At 40.0% G+C, this 12,892-nt stretch overlaps 1 protein-coding gene across 1 annotated transcript in view; it reads left to right on the top strand.

Moving 5' to 3' along the window:
* Positions 1-955, top strand: part of FER1L6 (fer-1 like family member 6) — a 113,930-nt gene extending 112,975 nt beyond the window's left edge. The window contains exon 41 of the mRNA XM_072410662.1: positions 448-955. Within this exon, the coding sequence (XP_072266763.1) occupies positions 448-628 (181 nt within the window). The 3' untranslated portion in view covers positions 629-955. The remainder of the gene's footprint in view (positions 1-447) is intronic.
* Positions 956-12,892: the final 11,937 nt, after the last annotated feature.

The following is a 12,892-nucleotide window of genomic DNA, read 5'->3' as shown; positions in this document are numbered from 1 at the left end:
GACCTCTGGGGTGAATGTATTTAATGTGTTTTCTTTGGGTTATTGTTTGGAATTTTGTTTATTGTGATAGTATGCAGTAAAGTACTTCCTGTTTTATATAAATTGGTGTCAGTGGGCTGCTTTTCCCTGTTTTGACTTCGCTGTATCCTAGAAAGCCCCCGGTACACGGCTTACACAGTCTTGGACAGCTTTAATAAATCAGGCCTAATGTATTTGAGTAATGCTTACCCCAGAAGACGTTTTTTGACCTACATGCTGTATATTTTCAATTCTGGCGAAGCCATAATTGTCAAGAAACACATAATAATAATAATAATAATAATAAAAAGTATTAATAATAATATTAAGAATAATTAATTGTTCCTCCATTACCTCTTTTTAGTCTCTCAACCAAAATCAGTACTTTTAACTCTTTATTGAACTAACATTTGTTTTTTTGTCTTCCAGCCGCCCAGACACGTCATTCTCGTGGTTCGTGAATCCTTTCAAGTGCTTCTTTTATCTCATCTGGAGGAACTACAAGAAATACATCATCATTGCCCTGGTTTTGCTTATTCTTGCCCTGTTCATTGCTCTGTTTGTCTACACACTGCCTGGTGCCATCAGCCACAGAATCATGAACGGATAAAATGGCGGACCTGATTTGTTCCACATTATAGTTACAGTAAATGACCTATAATACCGATAACTCTCAAAACAACGAAAACTGCTTTCACGCTCTACAGACGATTCAGATAAACTCCCTTTATTTTTCTGATTGGATAAAATTCACAGATGCAGATGTTATAAAAGCTCAAACATTTTATTCATACTTGGTGATACTTTTATTTAATTATCTGAAAAACAGATATAGCAGATTTGTGATAGGAAACTGTGTACATCAGCCAACCTGCACTGGGTGGCTGCCAATAGCTTATGGATCATTAATAAAGTTGTGTACATTTTTTAAATTTCACTTTGCCAGCAATTCTTCGAGTCCATCCCTGCATAGGATATGACATAAGCATGAATATTGGCTGCTAGCAGCACTAATGTATTATGAAATGGTGAAAGGATAGGGGGTGTATTGTGTATTTATTTTATTGTAGCGACAGTGCTGGAAACCATATTGCCTACAAATCTTTTTTTCCTACTGTTGTGGGTTGACTATAATTTGTTAAAGCTATGTTCAAACTGGCCATGAGGTTGCTTATCCCTGTGGCATCCCTATTGGGAATGAATAATGTGCCCTGCACACTACTCTGCTTGGATTTGGAGAGGCTGCAGACCTCACTTCTGATATAGGTTGCCAAAGACTGTTCCCTGATCACATAGGCTAACACCTGAATGGGACAGTATCTTTACAGCTCCGTTTTGATTTAAAGCTTACCATTCAGCTTACCTGACATGCCTGGATGAACACCTTCCCAGTGTACTACCTATGTATAATTATCCCTGAAGAAGCCTACAATGGGAGAAACGCGTCGGTATTACGGTCATACACCTGCGACTCGGTGACCTCTTTCTATGACGAGAATTTCTATGGCATTGTGTAATTGACTCACAATTTTTCTGATATGGTAGCTGTCTAGTGCCAAAAGATTTGGCAAAAAACATTGAATATTGCACCATTTAATTATTTAGGTTATGATTTTGAACTTGTATTTTGAGCCGATATCATAAATGCAATACTGAATTTGCCTAAAAAAAAACCTCTGTCTGCTTGATTCCTCTATATTGGTATATTTATTGGGTTGGCAATTACCCTTCTAGGGGTTTTTCTTGGATCCAATCAGATTTTAGGGACTACAAACCTAAATCACAATACTCTCCTATTACAATGAATGGGGGTGGCAATGAACGGTAATGTTGTCGTATGTGCAGACTCTCTTTAGGAACCAGTGCTGCAGTGTGAGTGACCGAGCGGATGGCTAGGTGCCAGCCACCAGGAGCCGTGCAAGATCGCTTGATCCTAAACCTCCCCTAATGAACACATGTTGATGTGCATTATGTCATGTTGATGTGCATTATGTCATGTTGATGTGCATTACGTCATATTGATGTTCATTATGTCATGTTGATGTGCATTATGTCATGTTTATGTGCATTATGTCATGTTGATGTCCATTATAGTTGGGGCAACCCACTCAGTTGTATATCTGCCAGTAGGAAGGTTTGGGGTGTCATTCAGAATGGGCACCCAATCTCACCAACACTTGCAACACTATGCACTATGTACCTCACTTTATTTAAAACTACAGTCCTTTTAGATACAATTTACTTATCACCTTTTTTAGTTATGAGAACTCCAAATATAAATTCTCTCAATCTAATTTATAACAGTCATATCAACATTTCTACAAACCTTCCAAAATCCTGTTTTAATCTCATTTCCTTTAATCAGGTTCAGTGTTATTTAAAAATCTTGATGTGTTTATTAGTGCTGAAAGCCCACGAAAGAACAAAATAATGTATTTTTAATGGATCATAAAATATCTTATCGCATCGCTACAAGCTACAGAAAAACGAACGTCATAAACCAAATGAGCTGAGAGATATTTCGAAGGAAAATAATTCAATAAAAAGGTTCAGGGCCCCAATTTCAGTTTCATTGAACAGATTCTTACTTTTATTTTAACTGCTGATTAATAAACATTTAAAACATGGACCTAATGGAAAGTTACCAAGGGGCAATCCATGTAATTTTTCTTGCTGTGATACATATCTCATTTGGCTACATTTATCATTGCAACCTAAGGGAATATATGCCAATTCCGACATAAGAGCATTGGAAAGGTCAGGTAATATTGTTGGATGAGAAGACCTGGCTTTGTAATTACCATTCCTTTTCTTATATATTCTGCAAGGTAAAAATAAAATTGGAACAAAATTATTGAGTTGTTTATAAGATTGATAAAGAGGACTGGGAATTAGGAAAGCTTCTTGTCACATAAAAAGAACTCAAATATTACCTTCCCCCTGTTTATACAGCAGTCCTCAGAATAATCCCCAAATCCTTTTGCCTAATCTCCAGCTGTAAAACTCCTATAGGGAAGCTGCACCACATCTGTGCCAGGTTTAGGAGCAGCGATATGAAAATACTTTGCATTTATTAGCGGCAGATATTTATGACTGTTTGATCTCTGGCCAGCAGGTAAACAACTTCCACTTCTGCAGTGATTAACAGAACAGAAAACGAGCAGTAATGCGAATCAATTGCTTTAAGCATCAAATGGAAAATATTTTTATTAAAAGAAGTGAAGTAACGCTTCGGGGGGAAATTTTCATACCCCACAATATGCTTTGCACATATGGCAGCTAAAATCTAATTAAATGTTTGAATTTCTGACACCCTGGAACTCTTTCATGTGAATCAAACACTCTCTTCAGTGACCAGAATATTGGATTTCTGATGCTGAAATTCTGCCAAGATGTATTTATGTTTTAGGAATACAAAGGATGATTTCTTTTTTGTACATTTCAATCAAGGCTTATTGTGCTAACTCCATTATTCCAAAAAAGAGGTACTAGGAGGTAACATCTTAAGGCATCTGTAGTAGCTTTAAATGCCCCAACTGCACCAAAATCAAAGGCTGTTTCATTTGGAAAAAGCTGAGACAATTCTTGATATTGATGAAGCTTATTCCCCATTCTTATTGACCAGCGAGGCAACCCAACATGGTAGTGGACCAGTAGCAATGTATTGGAGTGGAAGGGAGCAAGCAAGCATCAGGGGAGAGCCAGGGGCATAACTAGAAATCAGTTGTATATGACTATGGGGATAATAACTATGCCCCTGATCACAGCTTGCCTGAATAAAATGGCCCCACATGTAGGTGTAGAGGGCACAACAAATGTTGTAGGCATCCCCTTTGAGAAAACATAAGTGTTTTGTCTTTGGTGGACATTGCCCACCTCTTTCCACCTAATATGTTTCAAGTGGCAAGAAGGCAGCCCACCATGGGAGTGCATAGAAGTAGGTGGGAACACCAAATTTCAGCATTCCCAGGACCCAGCATTTAAACATATCAGCAGAGGTTTGGGGGCTGATAAAGGTACGTTACTGTCTCTGTGGTTAAAAGCAACCCTCCTCTTCTCCCAGCCATAATAGAGTTGCCTTGATTCCCCCACAGTATCCCTTGTTGTTTTACTCTTTTGGTAAAATGCTGATCCTGGAATACATTTGGTGGTGATACTGGCATACGATCCTTGCTGCCACTCAGACATAGAAAGCCTTATGTAGAAAATTTGGTGTTGGGGCTTGTCACCACTAATGTGCACTGTTGTTGCATTAATGGACTCTTTTCCATGTGGATCCCATTTTCGTGTGCAAGGTTATCATTCGTTTTGATTGGCAACCAAAAGTTCTAAATTTTGAATGCTACATTCCCTATGAAGAATATCCTCCCAATAACGGCTGTCTGTTTAATGTGACTTTACAATAAGCATGTGCATAAAAAGTTCTCCCCATAGGAAGACCGTTAACACAAAACCTATGCCATGGATTGTATTAAAGAATTTTGGTTGGAGAATCTTCAGAATCCAACACATCTGGTATGGTCAGATCTCTGGTCCCCTGCTATCACTGGTGGCTCCTCCTGCAAAGAGGAACATATCTAAAGAACTTATTGGTGATATCTAATGGATCAAATCCTAGAGAACAAGGAATCTGACACTCCTGGTGTTAGGGGATGCCTGTCTGGCCGGCAATCCTGTGCTGTGCACCATCGCAGTATCACGCCCTGTTTATTCTGTCCGGCGGTTTCACTTGCAGCAGCAAAGAGCACAAGGAAAAAGCAGCATCCCCTGCTTCCCTTTAGCCGTGCAGCCTGATATATATCCTTCTCAGCATGCCCAGCAGCATCTCCGAGGCTGTGCACAGCTGTGCTCCATTCTGCCCTGCCATAGCCTTTCTGCTTACAGACTGGTAAGCCAGTGGTATGGTGTTTGCTAGATTTATTGTGGCTAACCCTGCCTATTTCTGATCCTGTGATTGTGTTCTACCGTGTGCCTGTGACCCTGACGCTGCTTTGTCTTTACCCTTGGATACCTCATCTGGTGGACTGATTACCCATGTATGACCTCTGGCTCTGCTGCAATCCCTTGTGGGCTCCTAGTCCTCTGTCAGTCATTCCACAAAAGCCATCTCTTGTGCTCAGAAGTCCTGAGGACAACCGTGTGCTGGGATAGGGCATCTAGCCCAGGGGTGGGCAAACTTTTTCAGTCAGGGGCCACATATTAAAATTTGAATTTTAGTATGGGGCCAGGGGATGGGAGAGTGAGCGGGGTTATGCCATCATGATGCCACTGAACGTGATGTCACGATGTCATAACCCCACCCACTCTCCCATCGTAAGCTCACAGCCTGTAATGGGAGAGTCCACGAGCCACAGCCACGAGCCGGGACGTGTTCTGTGACTTTGGCCGGATCGCCCCCCCCAGCTGGGTCCTTCTCCTGACCCTGCTTGGGGTGGCACCGGCCAAAGCTGCGTAACACCCAAAGGGCCAGAGAAACCACCGTATTGTGCCATAAACGGCCCACATATTGGCTGTAGTTTGCCAATGCCTGATCTAGCCTCTTGAAGCTGAGCGGGGGCTTGCTATAGGTGCAGCGTTAGATTGGGGGGCTGGCGTCTGGAAAGCACTGGTGTTGGACCAGGGCCGTACACCTGGCCTTTTTTTTACATCTTTATTGTAAGGTCACAATCAATGTAATGATCGCTGAAATGAACCTAATAGAAATATTTTAAAATGGGTCAGACCTGACCCATAGACGTGTACTGATGGAAAGGACCAGGAATTTAACGGCCCCCGGGTACCTTGGAGTATGAAATGAAATTCTCAACTTACTTTGATGTCTTCAAGGAACTACTGAAATTTGAAAGAGGAACTCCAGCCACGAGGTACCAAGCTTTGATTAATATTGGCAGAGAGGAGCCCCTAAGAGTTGGTAATAAAAAAGGCATCTGAGGGTGTCTGTTCTACAGTCCTGCAGGCAGGCCATCCCCATTAAAGTCCCATAGCAATGGCTATACCTAACTGTCACAGCTTTCTCCATTACACAGAAAAGTCAGATCTAGTGTGGAAAATGTCTCGTCAGCACAAAGTTTTTTCATTCACCGAGACTTATTTATTCACCTGCACCTCATAAATTTAGGCCAAACATAACAACTCATAACTGTCACTGTGCAGAACAGCGTTGCCAAGCAACAAGGACAAGAAAAATGCACGTCTCTCCCTGTTAATGTAACAGTTGGCTGATTCTGGTGAACACCAATCAATTCTAAAACCCAAATAAGTTTAGGAGTCTGTATTATAAAAAGTAGCAAAATCATGGCTTTTTATTTTGCTGAAATTAATAGAGTTTCACCACCAATTTCTACTCGTTTTTTTTTTTATTCAATTTTCAAATGTTTGACATGAAAAACTCTATAGCAAAGTGTTGAAAAATTGGTGGAAAGTAAAGTAGTGATAAAAAAAACTTTCGATTCCCATTTAAAAAAAAAAAACTAGGCTAAATATAAAAGTTTATGTCAATTTTAGGAGAGGCAATAAAAGCACAGAAGTCCATAATGTAAAGTTTTACACAGCTGTCTCCAGCAGGCTTAACCCCCCTAGCGGTCCAATCCTTCCGTATTTTCATGCAAAAAGCGGTACAATTTTTTGCATTGAAATTTATTTTACATTGTAGGCCTATAATTCTTAGGCAAAACCTGAAATATGTCCAATATTTATTATATGTAATAAATAAAAAAACAAAAATCTGTAAAAAAAAATGGTAAAACCTGTAAAATAACTGTACAGTAGCATGTATAATATATAAATGAATCCAATACAAAATTATTTGAATTTCCCACCGCTCCTCCCGCCCGCACTGACACATGCAACGGTAAACCACGGAGAATGTCTCTGCAGTCACCGGCTGAAGATCAAAGGAAAAAGACTTATCCCAACAGAACAAGGTAAGTGTTTATTTTTAATGTTTTTAGCAAACCCGAGTGTGACTCGGGATTACTGCTTTTAACATGTAAATTCCACCCCGAGTCACACTCGGGATTACCGCTAGGGGGGTTAACTAGTCTCCAAATCTCCCATCCGAGTGAATAGAAGTTGTTGGAATCCTTATTTGCACACAACTGCAACTTTGGCAGATCAGAAAATGGTTCACATATATCATGTTTGGCAGTGTGGGTATTGCCTACAAAACGGTAAATCTTGTTGCCCATGGTGTAATTTGCAGCAGTTTGCTGTGCGACCTGTATGGTTTCACAACAAGGGTCCGAAAGGGTCCTTAGACCACTATGGGCCTTTAACCATCACTATATTTAGAATTTCATAATGAACAGAGCTACAAATGGTAGGTGGACCCCTGCTAACTTTTCTGGATTACTCAAAAAATTTAATTTTTTGTGAAATTTCACACCAGCGAAAAAAAGAGCCGCAGGGAAATTTGCGCTGAACTTGAGGTGGAGCCAAACTTTTTCATAAAGATAACATGTGATCTTCCCCAGATCTTCACCCAGATCTTCCAGTATGATCAGGTAAAAAAAAACACTGTCACTGGAAACACCTTAATCACCAAATTCACAGCCATTCATACCATGTTTTGTACATGAAGGGCATCATTTTGCCAGAATGGGTTCCAGAGAGCACAACAGTGATCCAACATTATTATAAGGAAGTTCTGACAAAGCTGAGAGAAGAGTCAGGAAAAGACGGCAGAAATGTGGAAAAATGGTTTCATCAGGACAATGCTCCTTCAGCACTTTCTCTGATCGATAAACACATTACTACGCTGGAACATCCTCCATATTCACCAGATTTCTAGGAATCCTAAATTCCTAAAATCAAATCTGTGAATAAAGGAACATGCTCTGAGTCAATGGATACAGCAAAGAAAAGAACATCAGATATCTTAAAACAGCTGAGAGAAACTGATCAGCTCCATGCCTTCGACCAGTGATAAAATACATGGAATCGATGCTTTATTGTGAATAAAGAAAATATTGAAGAGGTGAGGCATTAGAACTAGCATATAAATAATTATATCATTCTCTGTAATTTATAGACAGAACTTGTATTTCATAAACACCATAAAGTTTTTCCCAAAAACAAATCCAAGATATCAAAAAGATGCCAAATCCCCAAAAAACAACAGAGAACAGAACAGAGTACTGGTGTACCTTAGCAGGGAATTACTGGCAAGTAAATCAGTAAAAACACAATATTTTTATTTAGTTTACAAAACCAATATTGAACATTACATGTTACATTACAAATAACTAATATAACAAATAAATAATAATTAAATAAAATACTACCAAACATTTTAGTAAGTTTCACAGATACAACCACTTCTTCAGGGGATTTTTTAAGGTAGGGTAACATATGTAAGTACAAATATTCAGAAACCAAATTGGTGACCAAATCCAGCTATGCCCAAGGATGTCCTAACACATTGGGCCTGATTTATTAAAGCTCTCAAGGGCTGGGGAGAATACACTTTCATCATTGAAGCTGGGTGATCAAGCAAACCTGAAATGGATTTCTTCAAAGTCATTTGTTATTTGCTAGTAAACGTTTTGAATCCTGGATCAGATGCATTCCAGGTTTGCTGGATTTCTCAGCTTCACTGATTAAAGTGTATCCACTCAAGCCTTGGAGAGCTTTATTGAATCAGGCCCATAGTGTCATAGGGGCGCTCGGTTACTGTCAACGGGAAAGATGGTACTTCCAAAGTCGGATGACCAGCACGTTTAGATGAACATATTCCTCATATGAAGACATACTCTAGCTTGGCGTCCTAACAATACACTACTGACCTTGTATTTCTCCAATGTACTATAATATGCCCCACTTGTTAATAGTCAGTATTTACTGGGCACTCTATTGTGTGTGTCAAATTATCACAAGTACCCCTTGACATGGTTTCAGGTAGTTACTAGTACCAAGCTAATAATGACTGTGTGATGATTCCCATACAATCCATTATGGAAAAATAATACTAAAAGTAACATTTTTTCATCAACAAACTTTCCAAAATATATGTGATTTCTGACTTGTTAAAACTCTCCCGTTACCTTAGAAATACCCCTCAGGGTGCACATATTGAACTGAATCGCTCATAGCAAACAAACAGATTTCAGGAAAAAAAAATCCACAGCATACAAACATCACATATCTCATATGTATATACAGATGTGGCTACTATCATAAATAGTAAAATGTTACCTACTTAAAATCTGTCATTTATAATAAATTGTTCATTTTAGGTTGTTCATTTATTTGTGGCTTTTTGAAGACAGGTCCCTCCATAGAATAAAAACACTGGTGTGATACAGCAATCAGCCAGCCCGTACATATGACAGATGTGAATGTTGGCAACAGGACGGATATGGCAGGTCAGTGAGGTGTCAGCTCCAAGGATCGGGCATCTGTCACTCCATAGTCATTACTCTTCCTGATCTCCTTCATTGTCACTCGTATCCTCTCTGCCCATGGCAATGGACGTCAAATCCACTGACACCTCCATATATCGGCCTGACAACTTTATGTACCTGTCACTCTCCGGTTTAATAACATTAAACTGGGTGAAGCAAAAGACAAAGAAAATAAAGAAATGTCTGAAATTATCTCAAATTGTCTGCTACATTTCAAATATAACCCTTGCTTGCCATGGTGGCATTTCTAATCGGCATGAAGGACTGGTATGAGTGTCATGCCCCTGCTATTGGGCTGAATTGGAACTAATATGCCCCAAGGCAAGTCAGAGTGGATGATCTTCTAAAAACGCTAATTAGACTTTTTCTGCTGCCATGACCAGGCCAAACCTGTGCTAAGACATGAGTAGAAAAGGTTAGCTCCCAACTGAGGGATTAGAAGGAATTGGCAAGCAACACACATCCTATGCAGATTGAGGGTGGGTTGTTATTGGGTTTATTGCAGCTATATTTCTTTTTAGCTTATTTGTTGAATAGATATCTCAGTGGAGCCCGGACAGCTGCACCTGGGCCCTTGGACAATACTCAGCCAACAGCAGCCCCGATGGAAGGTTACATGGTCCTTGCCTGCAAGCCCGCCCTCAGTTCACAGCTCATGATGCTGGCTCTACACTGCCATACACTGTATACCCTTGTAGCACTTCAGGGGCAACCATAGGAAGATGCAGCTGCACAAGGGCTCCAGTCCATCCTCAGTCAACAGGGGCCCCCACAAGGGTCCCAGGACAGTTCTGCACAAAGGTCCTCTATTGGCTACGTCTGCCACTGTAGCAATTCTTTACTGCAAAATTTCTGCCATATCATGTCTATTGACTTAGCAAAGCACACACATATTTATACAGCCTAAAGCTCATTAACACATTAATAGCACACATGGGACAATCTGGTACTACCATAAATCACCAAACTGCTGTATGACTCACGTTAAGTTTTGCAAAGTCTTTGTGAATTAAGAAAGAAAACGTCAGCTAGTACAGCACTGCTTCTCACACACTGTATCAGCACATATGAATTCTTGGGCTGACAGCATTTTTGTGAAACATACCCTAGAAAATTCCTGAACTTGAAGCTGCGACTTAATCTACAAAATGTGCAAATGGTTGTAAGAGAAGAGCCAGGACACAGATAGGGAGGAGTGGGCAAGATAATCCCTGTGTTCCAACAGACAGGAAATGAGCAGGGCTCAAAATATTAGTTGCACTTTCTAATGCTTCTTGTTTGTAAGGCAAAATGCTCAGGGAAATAGAAGTAATCACCTTCAGCACAGAAGACGACTATCTACATAAAAGTCTAGAGTTTAGCTTTAACGCAAATATACACAGAAGGCATTAAAAGCCTTACATTACAGGATTTGGATGTAATGGTTGATCTATAATGAGAATGATGTGTAAAGTGCCATCATTTAATCCCAACACATTTCCATGGCAATCACCGGCGGTAATGACTCCGCTCTGTTCCCCAGAGTGAGATACATTCCATTACCCAGAATCCTCAGCAGGGACTCTGATTAGCTTCAGGCTTCCCTTGGGTACTAGCACAGCTGAGTTCTGTGTCAAATCAAAGCGAATGTTAAATACTGAAGAGTTTATTATCACTTTTATCTGCTGATGTTATGATAGAAATTTCCATAGATTGGATATATCTGCAATTATCGGTGGCTGGTTATTCCATTTATACCGCAGAACAAATATTCAATCAAGGTGTTGGTTGAAAGCTGAATTAAACTCATTGGAGAAGGAATTCTGTATGTCATTTATTGCACATGCCTACCTTTTTCTTAGCACCTTGCAGCAAGGATTCTACCACTGCTGCATGCCCTAAAGCCACATTTCTGCTACCAACACTTACAGGTGAATCATGGTCATTGGCCTAGGTTTGTTTTTGGCACTGCTGCAAATACAATGCATGGTGATGCAAAGATCAAAAGCCACCAGTAGCAGGGGAAAGGTGTTTGGGGAAATAAGTCTTTGCATGTCTCCTCTACCAATAACTTTTATCTCCTAGTGACTTTTTGTTTTTTGAGTTTTATACTGAAATATTTTATACTGGAGTTGAATTCAGTGCACACAACCAGCTTTATAATGACATGGTGTGAGCTGACCTCACCCTAACCCTACTGAAGACTTTGGGGATAATTTGGAATCCTAACTGTGAGCCAGGTCTTCTCATCTAACACTTGAATTCACAAATGCTATTGGTTGAAATAGCACAAATTGCCCAAGATGCATGCTAAAATATTGTGGAAAGCCTTTCCATAAGAGTGGAGTCTGGTCTACTCACAAAAGGGAGAGGACAACTCTATGTTAATGCCTATGGTTTTGGTAGGATGTCCACAACTCATAGATGTGATGGTCTTGAGCCCTCAATGTTTGGCCATATGTGGACCTTTTTCACTTTTTAATTCTTTGTTGCATTTCAGTTTCTTCTCTGCAGACCCTTCTTGTCTACATGTATTCCGGTGATGGTTGAATGTCATTTCTTAAGACAGGCTTCTGGATACTGATAATGTTGGACCATGGATACATTGACCAACATGGTAGAATTCAACTGGACCAGGAAAGCTTTTTTGCACGTAAAACATTTGCACACCAACTTGTGGCAATGATGTCTATGAAGTTACAAATCCAAAAGGATAACTGACCAAGAATTCTGTAGAGGTTAAAGTGACACCAGGGGAAGAAATAATGAATTTTCACCCAATATATTTTAATATTAGGTGCTGGCTTGCAAAATTCAGAACAATTCTTTAGCTACCATAGCAGCAATTATAACAGAGTGCTATATTTGTTGGCTGTCCTGTGAACCGTGATTGATCCTAAACGTAACCTCGAGTTTCAGTCACATTTGGTAATGGGATTTAAACACAAAACTGAAAAAATGATATATTTAGTTGGAAATAAAACATCATTATCAGGTGTGCACTGCATGGAGTATGCTGATGGGATAGGGGAGTAGAATGTCATCTGTGTGTTTAGCTGTTTGCCTGGAGTTCTTTGAAAGGGAAATATTTGCTGTGGGAAAGTTGTCCCCAATCTAAACACATAAAAAATAAAGTAAGGCCCTCTCTCTGCTGTCTTTACAGCCACAATAGTAAAGAATGAATGGAAAGCCTAGAGCCTCTTGGGATATGTCATGCGTTGACGTATATTGAGGCTTTTCCCCACAATGTATGACACAAAGTCCCAATATGACGTGTGCTCAGTAGGGATGAGCGGGAATGCCTCTGACATTCTCGTGAAAATTTTCTCGAAGTTCTGATGGGTGAAATTTTGCGAAACCATCAGAAATCCAGGAAATCACTATAGGAGGATTATCACGGCTGCATTTATAAATACAGCCGTTAGAATCCTCAGTGAGCGATCCCCGGGCACTAAAGGTCAGAATGAGGGCACTGAGAGGAGGATTCTCACGGC

This window comes from Pyxicephalus adspersus, chromosome 5 (assembly GCF_032062135.1).
Source record: "Pyxicephalus adspersus chromosome 5, UCB_Pads_2.0, whole genome shotgun sequence".
Taxonomy (NCBI): domain Eukaryota; kingdom Metazoa; phylum Chordata; class Amphibia; order Anura; family Pyxicephalidae; genus Pyxicephalus; species Pyxicephalus adspersus.
This window is presented reverse-complemented; position numbering and strand designations above follow the sequence as displayed.